This window comes from Coturnix japonica, chromosome 27 (assembly GCF_001577835.2).
Source record: "Coturnix japonica isolate 7356 chromosome 27, Coturnix japonica 2.1, whole genome shotgun sequence".
Taxonomy (NCBI): domain Eukaryota; kingdom Metazoa; phylum Chordata; class Aves; order Galliformes; family Phasianidae; genus Coturnix; species Coturnix japonica.
This window is the reverse complement of record NC_029542.1, coordinates 434,601-452,699: the sequence shown is the minus strand read 5'-3', so window position 1 is coordinate 452,699 and position 18,099 is coordinate 434,601. Positions and strand designations below refer to the sequence as shown.

The 18,099-nt window shown below is 46.9% G+C and overlaps 2 protein-coding genes across 2 annotated transcripts; one reads left to right on the top strand and one right to left on the bottom strand.

Moving 5' to 3' along the window:
* Positions 1 to 2,265: 2,265 nt before the first annotated feature.
* Positions 2,266 to 2,635, top strand: LOC107324996 (feather keratin 1-like). The gene has a single exon (XM_015885432.2). It carries the CDS (start codon positions 2,296 to 2,298, stop codon positions 2,608 to 2,610), a length of 315 nt encoding a protein of 104 aa, XP_015740918.1. The 5' UTR covers positions 2,266 to 2,295; the 3' UTR covers positions 2,611 to 2,635.
* A 6,707-nt stretch (positions 2,636 to 9,342) lies between these two features.
* On the bottom strand, positions 9,343 to 10,051 carry LOC107324994 (feather keratin 1-like). Its single transcript, XM_015885431.2, has one exon. It carries the CDS (start codon positions 10,008 to 10,010, stop codon positions 9,696 to 9,698), a length of 315 nt encoding a protein of 104 aa, XP_015740917.1. The 5' UTR covers positions 10,011 to 10,051; the 3' UTR covers positions 9,343 to 9,695.
* Positions 10,052 to 18,099: the final 8,048 nt, after the last annotated feature.

Genomic DNA, 18,099 nt, shown 5'->3' with positions numbered 1-18,099 from the left:
CTGTCTTCTTCACCCAGCTAAGAGTGTACCTGTCCAAGCCACGGGCTGCCAGCTTCTGCTGGAGAATACTGTGGAAGACAGTGCCAAAGGCTTTGTTAAGTCTAGATAGACTACAGAAACAGCCTTTCCCTCATCCACCACATGGGTCAATAGATCATAGAAGGAGGTTGGTCAAGCAGGACCTGCCCTTTGTGAACCCATGCTGGCTTGTCCCGCACATGTTGCATGATCACCTTCAAGACAGTCTGCTCTGTAACCTTCCCTGGTGCCGAGGTCAGGCTAACAGGCCTGTAGTTCCCTCGGTCCTCCTTACAACCCTTCTTGTAAATAGGAATCACACTGGCAAACCTCCAGTCTTCTGGGACCTCACCAGTCAACAAGGAGCGCTGATAGATGATGGAAAGCAGCTCATCTGTCACCTCTGCCAGTTCCCTCAGCACTCTCAGGCTAATCTCATCTAGCCCCATGGACTTGTGGCAGTCCAGTTGGAGTAGTAGGTCTCTGTTTCCTCCTGAATTGTGGGGGTTTAGTCTGCTCCCCAGCCAAGACTACCAGGTCAGAGAGAGGAGTACCCTGAGGATAACCGGTCTGTCCTCTAGAGACATAAAGAAGGCATTCAGAACCTCTGCCTTTTTCTTATCCTCAGTGGTCACATTCCCAGCCTCATCCAGTAAAGAATGGAGATTCTCCTTAGTCCTCCTCTTACTGTTGATGTATTTGTAAAAGAGTTTCTTGTTCCTTTTTACCCCAGTGGCCAGGTTGAGTTCACAAAGGGCTCTTGCCTTTCTGATCTTCTCTCTGCGCATCTTAACAGCTATTCTGTATTCTTTCTGAGTCGCCCATCCCTTCTTCCGCAGGAGGTAGATTCACTTTTTCTCCCTGAGCCTCAAGAATAGCTCCCTATTCATCCACGCTGGTCTTCTTCCCTGCCGGCTCATTTTGCAGCTCAGGGGGACAGCCTGCTTTTGTGCCTTTAAATCTTCCTTCTTGAAGAGTGACCAGTCATCTTGGACCTCTTTACTTGCTAAGAATGAATCCCAGGGGACTCCCCCTGCTAGTCTTGAATGTCAGAGTGAGGGATCTGGACAGGCTGGAGAGCTGGGCTGAAGCCAATGGGATGAGGTTCAACAAGACCATAAGCTGCTTCCTGAACTTTGGCCACAACAGGCTCACGCAATGCTACCAGCTTGGGGCAGAGTGTCTGGAAGACAGTGTAGAGGAAACAGACCTGGGGGTATTGATTGATGATTGATACTCAGCTGAACATGAATCAGCAGTTAAGCAGTTTGCTCAGGTGGCCAAGATAGCCAAAAAAAAAGCCCTTGAGTATCCAGAACAGACCACTATACATGGACCATGTATTGTGCCCCGGTGGTGCAGGTGGTAGGAATGCCGCATTGCAACACCGGAGGCCCTGGGTTCGAATCTCCCCTGTGGCGCAAGTGGTAGAAGTGCCGCTCTGCTACACAGAGCCTCAAATCCCCAAAAGAAGCCCTTGAGTATCCAGAACAGACTACTATAAATGGACCAGAGAATGTGTGCCAGATATTTCCACAGACATCTAACACCAGCAAGGGAACACTCTAAAGGCTTGGGTTATGAGATGTGCCCAGATTGGTGTGTTGCTGCCTGGTAAACCCGTGCACTTTTCATCCTAGAACTTGAAAGGATTCTCTGTGTACAAATGAGCAGGTCAGAAATGAGGAAATGAAATGACAAAGTCGTCAGAAAAGCAATGAAAAGACTACGCCATTAGGAAAAATAATTTGCATTTGAGGTGAGTCTTTTGGAAAATTACTACCCACGTAATGTGACTCCAGACATGAGGCAGTATCAGAACAGTATAAAAGCAGGCCCTTCTTCCTCTCACATCCACTCCACTTGCCTCCACTGATCTGGGAACCAGGTGAGTCTGAAGGCCATACTCCTCCTCTTTCTACTCACCATGATCCCTGGGGATTTCTCAGCACACTCTTGTGCCTTGATCTCACTTTGGGTATTGGGGTGGCAACTAAGTAGAGGAGAAGGAGGGGGCAGCAGGTGTGTCACGGAGAAACACTGGAGTGTCTCCTGACCTATGGTCTAGAAGGAAACCTACCTGGAAGCGATAGATATAGGCCAAGACAATGAGAACTGAAGTGTAGGAGAAGACCTGCTGGCATCCTTTCATGGCCACCAGTTCCACAGTTAACATGTGCCTTAACTCTCTGACTGAGGGCTGGCAGATTACTCCTCATTCAGCTCCAGGCTTCCCCTGGATCCCTCTCCCAACAGGTGCCCCTCCAGACACCAGACATGTCCTGCCTTGACCAGTGCCTGCCTCGCCTGCAATGCCGGCCCTGCGGCCCGACCCCGCTGGCCAACAGCTGCAATGAGCCCTGCGTCAGGCAGTGCCAGGACTCCCACGTCGTCATCCAGCCCTCTCCCGTGGTGGTGACCCTGCCCGGACCCATCCTCAGCTCCTTCCCGCAGAACACCGCCGTGGGATCCTCCACCTCCGCTGCCGTTGGCAGCATCCTCAGCTCTGAGGGCGTGCCCATCTCCTCTGGAGGCTTTGGCCTCTCCGGCTTCGGCAGCCGCTTCTGCGGCAGGCGGTGCTTCCCCTGCTAAAGCTGCTGGCCGTGGTTCTGGGGGAAGATTCCCAGAGACTGAGAAGGCGGTAACATCCCGGGAACAGAGCATTTCGATCTTGTTTCCCAGAGGGCCAAGCAATGTGAGCATCTGTTTCAAAAAGGACCTAGTGGTCCTTCTGTCTCCGTGGAAGGGGCAGATGGACAACTGTCAGCACGTTTGTCATGCCACACAGTGCAGACTGTCATCTGTCCCTGCTGCTTCCTCCACCAGGACCTCCCCTCAGAGTGACCTGGTTTCCTTCTTTTTTCTCATTAAAGTTTTATTGCATTCCAGCCTGTGCCTCTGCGTTGTCCTTCCCCATGGGACACTCCAGACAACAACTGCCTGGAGGAAAGGTGTTGCTCTATGGATTTCAGCAGGTGTCCTTGCACGTTGGAACACTGCACTTTTCCTGAAGGTTGCAACACTGCTGGTTGATCCCTTAGGAAATCACTGTTGCTTACTCATGAGGGGGGTGCCCATGAATCCGGTAGCATCCCTGGCCTTCAGAACTATCTTTTTGCTTCTCTGTCCTGTCATGCCTCCTCAGCCACGATGCACACCATGCAGAAGGTGTTCACTGTTGGCCTTGACTGTATAGCCAGAGCTGCAGGAGAAACTGGGAGTGCAGCAGCTCCACAAGCTTGCTGAAGGGGACAGCAGGAGAGAGAGCAGAGCAGGAGCAGCAGTTCCCTCTGCTCTGGACGCAGTGGTGCTGGGCAGAAAATGGTCTCAGTAGGGGGAGTCTGTGAACTGGGCAGTACTGGGACAGGCTGAGATAGAGACATTTTTCTTCACCACGGCCCATGTGATGTTGTGTTACAAAGGCGTAGTTAAACAGTAGAGGTAACATAATGAAGTTTTAGCACAGCATGAAGGCCTTTTCTGCTCCCCATCCTGCACCCAAACAGAGCAGAGTAAGGGTCAGAAAGGGACTTAGAGGACATACAGCACGGATGCTGTATGAGCTACCTATTCCAGTGTCTCATCACCCCCTGACTGAAGATTTTCCTCCTAATATCTAATCTAAATCTTCCCTCTTTTACTTTTTTTAAGTAAAAATTCCCTACGGTCTCATTACTTTCAGACCATGTAAGAAATCAGTATCTTTCCTGTTTGTAATCTCTCCACAAGTCCTGGGAAGTTGCACTGACATCTTCCTGTAGGCTTCTCTTCTACATACTGAACAAGCACAGCTGCCTCAGCCTTTATTTGTAGGAGAGATGCTCTTCTAAAGGTAAGTAGAAAATGACTTCTTTCTTCCTTTACTTCTGTGTGGCCAATTTATTTATTTATTTATTTATTTATAAAAAAAAAATTCTTAACAAATATTTTGTTTGTTTTTATTTTCCTTTAATTGAACTATCCTTATCATAATAATGGGGAAGCTGGGAGGGGGAGTGAGAGAACAGAGTTTAGCTTGCCATCATACCTTGAAGTTATGCAATTGCTACTCACACCAAATGATGTGAGATAAACTTTGGCCTGGCAAAAAAGCCCTGTTCTTAGGTCTCACTGCAGAGCTGGTTTAAGCTTGCTTTCCATGTTACCTCCCACTCTGGTTTTTGTATCAGAGGTAAAATGCAGCAAGATTAATTCTTTTAACTTTCAAGAGAGAAGGGAAAAGTGAGGAGAATGAGGAGGAACATATTCAGGACAGAGGTTGAGAGAAAGCCTTGTGTGTGTGTGAGGAGGCAACAGGGCTTTGAAGGAGAGAAGTATTTCACGGACGCTGCTTGGCACATCGATGCTAAATCCCAAACAGTGAGGTACTTCTTGTATCAGTAAAGGAAACTTCCCTAGCAACATCCTTGTTCCACAAGAGCTATTAGCCAGCACACATCAAGCTGTCAACAGGTCTCTGATGCCTCTGACACCTCTGACGAACTGGCAATAATTACTCCTGAGTAACGCTCAGTTTAGCAGATGCCTCACTTCAGCTTACCTCCTCTGTGCAAACACATTGGCATCTATTATCTAGTGTTCCCTCATCTTCTAAACCAGTCACTCTGAGATCTGTAACTGAGACTGCATTACAGCTACAAGGCACCAAGTGTATGCATTATTTACTGTTCCCAAGAAATTGTGTGCCTCTTCAAGGATGTAGACAGGTAGTCAATTATGGAAAGGAATGGATTCAGGGATTACTAGACTTCTATATGCAATGGGAGCATGATGTTGTGCAGCTAAGGTCAGTCCTAGCTACTAGGCAATGTTTCTCAAAACTCTGCCCAGTCTTCTTTATACTGATATACCACTTGCTTCTCAGCTAAGGCTGTTTGAATCATTTTGAGAATTCATGTCCTGCTACTTCCATCTCTGCCTGGGCATCCTAGCAAAAACTATGGGCAGAGGAGGGAAGGAAGAGTCTATAGGCAGGAGGAGGTACAGGGTCAGTGTCAATGGGGCATCCAGGAGCTCTCCCAAATAGTACAAACTCCAGCAACAAAAGTTCCAAAGAGGTTTGCATCTATAGATTTGGTGAAATGTACGCTTAATCCAGTGATGTCACTGACAAATATTATGAAATTTATTGGTCCCAATACTGACACATGTGATATCTGCATTGGAAGTCATTTTTAGGAAAAAAGGAGAGTAAAGTGTATGCATGACTAAGCACACTCAATGCAAGTTTGTGTTAACTATTGCTCAGCAAAACCAGTGCCATCAGCCCACTTCCAGAACTACTGAAAAATAATCTGTTTTTCCACAGGCTTAAGTAAGGGAGTGTCTTAAAGGGGAAAAATAAATACTGACGCCCGGGGTAATATGCAGCAGAAGTTTAATTAACTGAAAGAAGTAAAACTTTTCCTGTGTTCAGAGACCCCAGTGAGAGAGGCACCACAGAATGGTAAGAGCCTGAGCTATATAGCCAGCTATTCACCTGCCCAGTCCACAGAAGGAGAAAGGCCAGTTGCTTCTTCCTAGCTCAGACTTAGACCTATCCTTTTCCTATTGCAAGGGGTGCTATGTATCAACAAACCCACAGAAAACAAGATTCCAAAGCTTTGGCCCCAGTCCTCTACCAACTTCAGGGACCATGGGGGAACTTTACTGGGAGCAGTTGCCAACAGTTTTAGCAGGGAAAGCATCCCCTGCCACAGCTGAGGCTACTGAATCTGGAGAAACCAAAGCAAGAGAGTACAAAGCCTCCAGAAGAGATGGGCACGCCCTCAGAGCTGAGGATGCTGCCAACAGCAGCAGAGGAGGAGGGCCAGAATGGCCTGCACGGTGGGCACTGGTCATAGCAGGACGTGTCTTGTGTCTGGTGAGGCACCTGTTAGGATAGAGGGCCATGCCAAGGAAGGGGAGAGTGAGGAACATCCTGCCATCTCAGCAGGAGAAAGCCAAGGCACTGTGCTGGATGGGGATATGGAGGCTGTGTAAGGAATCCCATGGTATTCTCCTTCCCTTTGGCTCCATTGACCCTGCCAAGAACAACCAGGCACAGGAAACACCTCATGCAAGATCCAGAATCACTTGATGCCACACAACAGCTGACTTCTTCCCTCTAACAGGGCAAGCTATAATTCCAAGACTATTCATAGGGTTTCATAAGTGCAGATAATCTTAGGGGGGGAGTGGCTGGTGAAAAGGCTTCAGACTCGCCTTGTTCACAGGGAGATGGAGGCAAGAACAGTGAAAGAAAGAATAGGGAAATGGGCCCACTTTTATACCACCCCAGCACCATCCCAGGCCTACAGTCACTCCACACAAGAAGTAGTTTTCCAGGAGAATCATCTCAAATACAGACTGTCCTTCCTAGTGGCACAGGTTTGTTTGGTTTTTGATTCTGTCAATCCTGCCATTTCTTTTTCTTATTTCTGACCTTCCCAGATTGGCCACAACGACTCATTTCAAGTTTCAGAATGAGAAGTGCAAGGACTTTCCTTACAGAAGCAAGTTAGTATGGGTAGAAGACATTTCCCAAGTGCTATAGGGGTTCTGTGCTGCAGGCAGGGGACATTTGCCTGGGGAAATGTCATGACCTAAATTGTAACCACCTTTGCCATCTTTGCCACTCTGGCACCACCCCAGTCCCAGAGTCACTCTACACTGACATTATTTTCCAGCACACCTCAGCTCCAAATTATCCTTCCTAATGGCACAGTGTCATTGTTGTGGGGTTTTCAATTTTTTTCTGTTTTTCATCACTTCTGCCATTTCGTTTCCTCATTTCTAACATGCCTATCTGGCTATGCTATTTTCTTTCTAGTGATGTCATGAGAAACGCAGGAAGTACACATCACAATCCTACAAGTATCAGCACAAAAAGGAGCCTCAGGTATTGGGATGGTTGCATTAAAGCAGGAAACAGGGAAGGGCTTAGTGGGCTATAGGGTAATATCTGGTGACTTCTTTTGTAGGAAGAAGACAAGCTCCTCAAAACACTGCAAATCTGGAGCAAGGAAAACTGCTCTAGGTAGAGCAGGATCAGGCATGGAAATTATTGAAAAAACTTAACTAATACAATTTCTTCATTGTGGGGGTGATGAGACACTGGAACAAGTTGCCCAGTGAGGTTGTGGATTCCCCCTCCCTGGGGACATTCAAGGCCAGGCTGGATGGAGCTTTCAGCAACCTTGTCTAGAGGGAGATGTCCTTGCCTATAGCAGGGGGCTGGAACTAGATAATCTTAAAAGTCCCTTACAAACCTTTCTATGATTCTATGATTATTCACTGGATTTTGGATGACAACATTAACCTTTCAAAAAACAGCTCACAGTATGAATTGTCAAATGAACTCAAAGTTTCAACAAGATGGGATGAGGTCAGACAAACAGGCAGTTTCCCCCTAGAAGGGGAAGCCTTGGGTGAACATGTATGAACACAGCAGCACACCTGCCTGTGCAGATAAGCATTGTCTGGAGGAGCAAGCTGGAAGTCAATTGGGGAAAGAGAACTTGTCTTGTTCATGAGCACAAGAGATTTTTAGCATATAGATGGGAACTACAGTAGCTGAAAGCTATGTATCTTCAAAGGAAGCTGCTAAGACAGGTCTTGCATTTCCCAGATACGTTTCATTCCTGCAGGGTTTTTTTTCCAGCACTTAGAACACATGCTCTGCCCATACTGGCTTGTCCCTACTCATTCAATTTTTGCACCTCTCATCTTGGAACACGAAAGGAGCACCTGACTCTCAAAGAGCAGGTCAGAAAAAATAAAACGGCAGAGATGATCCGAAAGTAGAACACAACCTGTGTCACTATGAAGCATAATTTGCATTTCAGGTAAATCTTTTGGAAAATCACTGCGTTGAAAAAGTTATTTTGGGCCCAGGACAGTTTTAAAGCAGGCCAGTCTTCTCACAGTCTCATCCATTTCCTTAATTCCATCTCTCTTGGGAAGAGATGAGTCTGAAGAATGTTCTCCTCTTGGTTTTTAGCTCATCCTTCAGCCTCAATCTTCCTTTGGGTACTGAGGTGCCTGCTAGTATTGGGAGAGAGAAGGGGCCATTAGGTGTGTCATGGAGAGATCCTGGCAATTTGTGAGGTTTCTCCTGAGCTATGACCAAAGAGGACAAATAGTTGGGACTAGCAACTATTGTTAGGGAAAACTGGGATGAGAGGAAAGGAGAACTCTTGTGGATAGAATTACAAAGTCTAGTAAAAATTACAAAGTCTAGTCTTCCCAGCTAGTAAGTGTCTTCATACTCCTATGCGAGGATGGAATGCTGCTCTTCACTAAGCCCAGTGCTCCTCCCAGTGCTCTCTACCAACAGTTGCCCCTCCAAATGCAAGACATATCCTACTAAAACAAGTGCCTGCCATGCTAGTCGTGTCAGCCCTGCAGCCCAACCACTCAGGCCAACAGCTGCAACAAGCCCTGTGTCAGGCAGAGCCAGGACTCCATTGTATTACATCTAACTCTCTCTGGTAGTTAATGTTCTGGAAAGGTATTTCTATGCTTATTTGGCAATGTCCACACTCATAATAGTCTCTGGGGACAGTAACGACCTCACACCATCCACTGTTCTGTGGAAGGACAACACTAATTTCCTGATCCCTAACATTAACTCTAAAGTCCCATAGAATAAGGTCAGACCTCTTGAATTGATGGTTGTGCTGTTTTGTTTTTTTTTTTTACAGTGCATTGCTCCTCCTCCTCTCAGGGATGGAATTAACTGGTGAGAGTGATGCTCAGGCCTGCAGAAAGCACGCACAGTTGGGGAGGACCCATGCCAAAAGTGTGGCTTGCGGGCAATGCAAAATTAGATTGTAAACTGCCATGCACATGGAGTCTCTTCAGGAAGTTTGAAGTGGAATAAAGATATTATCTAGCACCTTTTCACCACAACACAACTCTGTGTTATTCCTTCCCTCTCAAAGGCTCTTCGATGAAGAGTGAGGAGAGAAATGTTTCTCAGCAGGGGTTTTGGGAGGTGCTTCTGAAAGGTTTTCTGAATAAATAGTGAGAAATCTCACCTGTCTGTATTTTCACCACTGCTTTTTCCCAAGTTTCTCAGAGCCATGAACAGTGGGATTGGCTGTACCATTAGGAGACAAATTATGGCTGCATAAAGGTATCCAGTGCAGTTCAGTGATTGCTATCCATTTTGCTGTACACACTATTTCCTTTTTTCCAATAAGCTTAGCAATTAAGGAACCCTTTCCCCAAACCAACATTCAGGAACATCTCTCCCCCACCCTCCACTGGGCAGCCTTTGTAAAGGAAAGGATAACACAGAGGTGCAGATTCAAATGCATTAGATATTTAATGAGTGGAAATTTGGAAACAAGCTCAGTGCAAGGGGAGGCCCAGGTGCCAGAAGCACCAGGGGCAGAGAGTCCGCACAACATGGCCATGGCAGCCATGCCTCCAGCTGTATATCTGCCCTCTGTACACGCAGCACAGGGCTAGTCGGTCCTCTCTAAGGCTGATTTGGTGGGACTCACAGTACAGGAAAGCTGATGGTGAGCAGGAAGGACACAGGAAAAAATTTTAAAAAAATGATGGAAGAGGGGAAAACAACTCATGGAACACATTTTCTGAGAGATGAGATTGGCCCCAGTGCTCTCTCTCAGGTCTGCTTCAAACTTCACAGACTCTGGAGGTGTTTCTCCGGGACCATGGCAACAGATCTAGCAGGGGAAACACCGCCTGCCGCAGAAGCGGCTGCCAAAGCCAGAGAGGCCAAAGCCTCCAGAGGAGATGGGCACACCCTCAGAGCTGAGGATGCTGCCAACGGCAGCGGAGGTGGAGGATCCCACGGCGGTGTTCTGCGGGAAGGAGCTGAGGATGGGTCCGGGCAGGGTCACCACCACGGGAGAGGGCTGGATGACAACGTGGGAGTCCTGGCACTGCCTGACGCAGGGCTCATTGCAGCTGTTGGCCAGCGGGGTTGGGCCGCAGGGCTGGCATTGCAGGCGGGGCAGGCACTGGTCATAGCAGGACATGTCTGGTGTCTGGAGGGGCACCTGTTGGGACAGAGGGTCAGGAGGACACAGAAGTGAGTGAGCAGCAGCCTGCCATCCCAGCAGGAGAGAGCCAAGGCACAGTGCTGACTAGGGATGTGTCAGGAAGCCCATGGTTTTCTCCTTCCATTTGACCCCATCCTGCAAAGAGTGACCAGGCACAGCTATGTCCTTGACTAGTTCATAGCTCAGGAGATAGCCCATGTAATGTCCAGCATCATGCCACACTGTCTGCCCCCTTCTATCTCTCGGCTACCTGCTTCCTCAAGATACAACCAAGGATAAAGGCACATGTACATGCAGACAAACCCAAGAGAAGTAGATGATGGTTGAAGTGCTTCAGACTCACCTTATTCCCAGGGAGATGAAGGCAAGAGGAGTGGATGACTGAGAGAGAGGAGACAGGCCTTCTTTTATACTGCTTGTGCACTGCCGCAGGCCCACAGTCACTGGTACACAGGCAGTAATTTTCCAAGAGACTCACCTCAAATGCAAATTATCCTTTCTAATGGTACAGGTTGAGGTTTCAGTCTCCGTCAACTGTGACATTTCATTTCCTTCTTTCTGACCTTCCCAATTTGTCCACAGAGGCACCTTTCAAGTTCCAGGATGAAAGGCACAAGGAGTTTCCTTTCAGGAATACGTCAGTGCGGGTAGAAGACGTATTCTGTGCTTCAGGCATGGCTTGTGTGTCTTGGGAAATGACAGGACCTTATTTGTAACCACCTTTGCAGCAAGGCAGGCATATCCTCGTGTCAGTGTGGCCTACTTCTGAATACCCTGGACATTCTTTGCCTGGGGACTCATTTTCATTGAGTCACAGAATCATAGAATCACCAAGATTGGAAAAGACCCACAGAATCACCCAGTCCAACCATCCACCTATCACCAATAGTTCTCACTAAACCATGTCCCTCAACACAACACACGAATGGTCCTTGAACACCTCCAGGGTCAGTGACTCCACTACCTCCCTAGGAAGCCCATTCCACTGCCTGACCACCCTTTCAGAGAAGTAGTATTTCCTAACATCCAGCCTGAACCTTCCCTGGCACAGTTTGAACTCATTCCCTCTAGTCCCATCACCAGTTACACAAGAGAAGAGGCCGACTCCCAGCTCACTACTGCCTCCCTTCAGGTAGCTATAGAGGGCTACCCCCGAGCCTCCCCTTTACCAGACTGAACAATCTCAGCTTCTTCAGCTGCTTCTCATAAGCCTGTGCTCCAGTCCCCTCACCAGCTTTGTTACCCTTCTTTGATCCAGGGCCTTGATGTCTTTCTTGCAGAGAGGGTCCCAAAACTGGACACAGTACTCAAGATGCGGCCTCACCAGTGCTGAGTACAGGGGGACAATTATTTCCCTGTTCCTTCTCCCTCGAGGTTTGTCTCTCAGGCTACTCCATGAGTCTGTTCATTCCCTGAAAAGCCAGGTGGGATGTTCTGCTGCTTGCAAACGTCTTCACCCACAGCTTATTGTTCTGGAAAGACATTTCCATGTTTACTTGGCATTGTCCACTCTTGTAACAGTCTCCAGGGACAGTAACAATCTCATACCATCAGCCGTTTTGTGGAAGGAGAGTATTGCCTTCCTGAGCCCTCTTATTACATAACAAGCACCATGGAATAAGGTCCCTCTTTTTGAGTTGACGTCTGAAACAGTGATTTGCTTCTCCTCCTCTATGGGATGGAATTACCTGGTGAGAGTGATGCTCAGGCCTGAAGAAAGCACACACAGCTGGGAGGAACCATGCCTGAAGTGTGGCTCGTGGCCAACGCAAAATTAGATTGTAAATTACCATGCACAGGGAGAATCTCCTCAGGAAGCTTGCAGTGGAATAAAGATATTATCTAGCACCTTTGCACCACAAGACAACTCCCTGTATGTTAGCAGGGCAGAGTGTTCTATTCATGCAGCAAGGATTCATTCTCTTTGATTGTATCTGGGGGAAATTTGCAAGCCTACGCCCTTCTTGTTCACTTCCATTTCATGACCATCCCCAGCCACCTGACAGTTCTGGGGCCCACCAGCCCTCGTTCATTTGTGGGGAGCTTTCTTGCCTCTTCAGCTGAGCTGTATTTCTTCTCCACACAAAGGAGCACTCATTCAGCCCATACTTCCACAGCTTCACTATGATCATCTCATTGAGGACAGTGTCAAAAGACTTGCTGAACTCCAGCAAGAATGTATACAGTCCTCTTCCCACATCCTTCAGGATTGTTATTTCTTTGTGATGAATCATTTTCATTGACACATGGCTCTTCCATAGTGAATCCATGCTGAGTGCAATGCTGTAGATATTTTCATCCTCCACAAGCATGGAAATGGTTTCTAGGGTCTAGCTTTTTCAAGGATGCACTGTTATGTCTCCTACCAAGAAAATGACCTGAAGCCCCTGCTACTCTAGCTCCCTGCTTCCATCTTTTTGCTCTTCTTAAACAGGAGTAACATGCACATTCCCCCAGTTTTGGAGCACTTCTCCCAGTCACCACTCTTGATTAAGAGTGGACAGCTCCCTCAGCACTCATGGGTGCATCGCTTCATGGAACAAATAAGAGCAGTGTGTTACAACCATCCAGTTTTCTCAAGGTTTCCCTGACACAACAGTACATCTTGTTAGCTCCAGCTTTTCAGCCTGGCCTCTGAGCCATGGTATTTCTGAAAGCTACACTTGTTGAATAAGGAAGTGTCATGGTTTTGTAATGTTGCTGTCAATATTCCACATCATAACATCATGTGCAGTATGGATCATTAAAAATTTCATACTCCAGTTCTGTGGAATAACAACGTCCCAAATACTCAGCTCTCATAAGAAAACTACGTATCCCAGAGGACTTTGCAGTCAGAGATAAGTCATGGGAGGAGGACGTATATAATCTTGCTCCCAGGCTGGAGTTCTCTCTCTCAGAGTCTTGGGGAGTGGGAAGCGTTCCAGCCATGTTGCCTAGAGTTCACAGTAGGCCTCTCAGTTTTCGGGGATTCTCTCTCAGTTTTGTTCGAATTATTAGCCTCAATCATATTGTATTATATTGTGTTATCTTGTATTCTGATATCATATTTAGTAAAATAAGTTTTCCTCCTTAGATTGCCGCTGCTGTTCTCTCTTCCCATTCACCTTTTCCCTTCCCTTTCAGGCCTGGGACCCTATGGGGCAGCTGCCCTCTTTCACAGGCACAGGTAGATCTAGGTAACCCATGACAGAAAGAAACAAACAAGACAATCAGGACCTCAACATTTTTGCTGTCCCAAGTAATCAGGTCTCTTGTTCACTTCAGGAGAATTCCCACATACACTTTTATTTTCCAGTTATCATTGAGATCCATGTATAAGCCCTTCGTGTTGCCTTTGATGTGCTTTGACAGACTGAACTCTATCAGGCCTTTAGCTTTCTTCATTTGATTCCTGGCTGCACACACACTATGGCTGCATTCCTCTCACATTACCTGTCTGTGCTTCCATCCTCCAGAGGCTTCCTATTACTGTGCTTGAGTTTGGCCAACAGCATTTTCTTCTTCCTTTTCTGTTCGTTTTGGTGCTGTTGTCCTGGTGTAATCCTTAGGTTTCTCATACCAACACCTGAAAGAGGTCAGCCTGACAGAACTGGCATTTCAGAAATGAGGAATTGAAATGGATGAGCAGAGGGAAACAAAACCACAACCTGCACCACTGACCAGCATAATTTGCATCTGAGGTGAGTCTCTAGGAAAATTGCTGCTCACATGGAGTGACTGTTAGCCTGGAGTGATGTCCATGCAGTATAAAAGTCGGTCCATCTGCTCTCCTCTTGCCTCTGTCACCCCAGGATCAAGGTGAGTCTGAAGCCCTTTCATCACTCTGTCCTCCTCTGGGATTTCTCTATATTTACAAGTGCCTTATCCTCTGTGGGTCTTGGAAGGCAGCTTGTGAGGGAGAGGGAAGAGGGCAGCAGGTGTGGTGTCAACAGATGCTAGGTCTGCCTGAGGTGTCTCCTGAACTATGGCTAGACAGCACCTGTGACCACTGTGCCTGCTCACTCTTGGAGGGCCAGATGTAAGGAGAAGACAACAGGATTCCTTACACAGGCTCCATATCTCCAGCCAGCACTGAGACTTGAAACTCACATGCTGGGAAGGCAGGCTGCTTCTTACTATACCCTCCTTTTGCTCCGCCCTTTCTCCCAACAGGTGCCCCTCCAGACACCAGACATGTCCTGCTACGACCAGTGCCTGCCTCGCCTGCAATGCCGGCCCTGCGGCCCGACCCGCTGGCCAACAGCTGCAATGAGCCCTGCGTCAGGCAGTGCCAGGACTCCCACGTCGTCATCCAGCCCTCTCCCGTGGTGGTGACCCTGCCCGGACCACTCCTCAGCTCCTTCCCGCAGAACACCGCCGTGGATCCTCCACCTCCGCTGCCGTTGGCAGCATCCTCAGCTCTGAGGGCGTGCCCATCTCCTCTGGAGGCTTTGGCCCTCTCCGGCTTCGGCAGCCGCTCTGCGGCAGGCGGTGCTTCCCCTGCTAAAGCTGCTGGCCGTGGTCCTGGAGGATTACCTCCCGGGGCCCAGAAGTTGGTAGTGGCCCTGAGAGGGAGCACTGGGAGCTTTTCAGAGGGAACAAGCAACACCAACACGTCTTGCAAAAAGATGGGGCCAGCATGGACTCTCAGAATGCAAGGCCATGTCTGCCATTCTCCTCTTCCACTCTCCTCTTTTCCTCCCGATGCCTTGTTTGTTACCTCTGCTCCTCTGGTCCATCAAACCTAGACAGCCAGCTGAGGGAGAGGCTGATGGCCTTTTTCCTCTGTGGAAGAATGTCAGATGGACAACTGCTGGGATATCCGCCATGACCACACAGTGCAGATGCTGTCCCTGCTGCTTTCTGCTTGGTTTCCTCCCCTCAGAGCAACTTTCTTTCCCTCTTTTGACTCAATAAAATTGTGGTGCATCTCAGTCTGTGCCTCTGCATCCCTTCCCTGCAAACACTCCATGTGCCAGCAGGATGTCTGCTGCTCTGGAGACTTCAGCAAGTATGTGTGACACATAGGGCCCATCACCTTTTCCCCATCAGTGGTAGTCTGGTACTGCTGACTCCCGTGGCAGAGCACTGTCACTCCCACATCTGAGCTGTGTCCACAAGTCCTGCAGTGTCTTTGACCAACAGGCCTAGTTATATTAGAATGAAGAGGAGTGGGTCAGCTATTCCCTTTGACCTCCTGTGTGTATTCCTGCTCTTGAATTCCAGGATCAATGTTGTGTCTTTAATGTCTTAAAACCAATCTGGGAGTTGTGTTCTTTTAGGTTGTAGTTATCACATAATGTCATAGAATCATAGAATCATTCAGTGTCCTGGGTTGAAAAGGATCATCTTGTTTCAAACTCCCTTTAGTTTCAAGTAATTCCCACTTGTTCTATCACTAAGCATTCTGAGAACTGTAGTCCTTGCCCAAGGCAGGTATAACCCTAACCATTTTCCCTAGTACATTTTTTCATATGTACTACACAAATTTTATCCCCTTCTACAGTACAAAAGAGACTGGATTGGGCAAGGCCATCTTGATTTACAGATCCCCAAGTACTGATTAACCCAGTGGCTTCTGCTAGATATTTATCCTGATGCTTGAATGTTCCAACACACATTGCTTTCCACAGAGTTTTTAACTATCTATTGTGTCTTTCAAATTTTCTGGAAGCTGGTGCAGGACTGGGAATATGATCACAGAATCAAAGAATCAAAGAATCATAGAATAATAGAATTACAGAATCATTTAATGTTTTTTATTGGAAGGGACTTTTAAAATTATCTAGTTCCAGCCCTCCTACTATAGGCAGGGACATCGCCATATTTATATTTTTTCTACCACTTTTCATACCAGAGAGGTTTCATTCACTTGGACTGCTTAATTGCAGCGTGTTTCACGTTCATGAATAATTTGCATAATAGTGTCATCCACGATTAAGTTCACCCCTTGATCTCAAGCCCATTTATATGTTGCACCTCTTCTTTGGTGACCTGAGCCTACTGAGCTTCAAATAACTCACTGTCATATTGTTAGTATAAATCTATCTGAGCCATATGTGGATTGATGAGCCATCTGTGCCATATGCATCTGGATGAGGAGCTATGAGATATGGTTTAGTAGCTTGTGGTGGCAATGTTAAGGGAGGATGGTTGGACTAGATGATCTTGCAGGTCCTTTCCAACCTTGTGATTCTATGATTCTATGATTCTATATCAATTCTAGAGGCCCCACCTACCTGCTAATTGCCTTTATGTTCAGCGTCCTGGCTCCTGAGTACATGAACATCTACATAATGCACCTTGATGGCCATATTCACTACTTGGGTAGCGATGTTTTTTTTACAATTCATCAGTCCCAATTTTTTTTTTTGCTTCCGTGCTACCAGTTGCTTTGATTTCACTGGAGCACAAGTCATATGAGGAGTAGCTGTAGGAACTGGGATTGTTTAGACTGGAGAATAATAGGCTCAGGGGATACTTTGTTTTCTACAGGTACCTGAAAGGATGTTGCAGTGATATGGGGATTGGCCTCTTCTCTCACATAACTAGAGATGATACTAGAGGGAATGGCCTCAAGTTGTGCCAGGAGAGATTCAGGTTGGATGTTAGGAAAATCTTATTCTTTGAAAGAGTGGTTGGGCGCTGGAACAGGCTTACTGGGGAGCGGGTGGAGTCACTATCCCTGATGTTGTTCAAGCAACATTTAAATGTTGTACTAAGGAACATGTTTTATTGGGAAATATTGGTAGGTCGATGGCTGAACTGGATGATCTTGGATGTCTTTTCCAACCTTGGTGATTCTATGATTCTGAGATTCATTGTCCACTTCTCTTATATGGAAACATCTAGATCCAGTTGAACATCCTTCACCTCTGCAAATTGTCTCAATTCTCCTTCTCCTTAGGTGGCCTTTGTAACATGCTGCATAGGGCTTCACACAAAAGCCCTCCATCTCCAATAATTCCCCACAATGAGATAGGACGCATCAGTGAACAAGGCATGTTTATTTCCATTTATTTATAATCTGATATATGGTGGGGCCTCTTCAGCAGGCATTACTTCCCCCCAGTGATGTTTCAAAATTTTTATCTTCAGGCCAGTTCACGATCAAATCTAAAATTCCTGAGTGACTGGGATTTCCTATCTGGGCCTGCTGTGTAATCAGTACAGTCCACTTACTCCAAGTATCATCAGTAGCATGGTGTGTGGAAGGGACCTTCCCTTTAAACATCCAATTTAGTACTGGTAGTCAAAGTGTTAAAAGGAGCTGCACTTCAGTACCTATCACTTATGAAGTAGCATGATATCCCTCATATTCTGCTATTATGTTCTTTTCAATTGAAGAGTAGCACTCTTTAGATCCTCTGTATCCTTGATGCCCAAACCCAAGGGGTCGATCTCCAGCCTCCCCTACTTTCCTTTGCCAAAAGCTCCAGGTTGGGTCATTCCAGCTGGCTGCAGTATAGAACAAGTTTTTTACATCGTGTTCTGTATGGGCTGGTCCCAGAACTACTGCACGGGCTATCTCCTGTTTCATTGTCTCAAAACTTGTTTCTGTTCATGGCACCATACAAAAGTGATCTTTCTTGTTACTTGATGGAGAAGGCTCACAATGAGACTGTAATCTGGGACATGCATTCTTCAGAAACCCACTGCACTTAGATAATATTTCTTTCTTACTAGTAGGCAGGGATGTAGTAGTGATTTTGTTGATCACATCCATAAGGATGTGACAACGTTCATCTTGCCATTTTGTTCCCAGGAACTGGATTTCCTGGACAGGTGCCTTGGCTTCACTTAATAGTGAAACCAACTTGCAGAAGGGTTTGGATTATTTTTAATTCTTTCTCCAAAACTTCTTCTGCTATATTGCTCCACATGACAATTCACAGAATCACAGAATCACAGAATTATCAAGGTTGGAAAAGACCTAGAAGATCATCTAGTCCAACCATTACCAATACTTCCCAGTTAAATCATATTCATCAATACAACATCCAAACGTTTCTTGAACACTCCCATGGTCGGTGACTCCACCACCTCCCCGGGCAGTGCATTCCAATGCCTGACTACCCTTTCC

Coding starts and splice junctions, on each gene's coding strand:
- LOC107324996 (XM_015885432.2), top strand. CDS start 2,296: ATGTCCTGCCTTGACCAGTGCCTGCCTCGCCTGCAATGCCGGCCCTGC.
- LOC107324994 (XM_015885431.2), bottom strand. CDS start 10,010: ATGTCCTGCTATGACCAGTGCCTGCCCCGCCTGCAATGCCAGCCCTGC.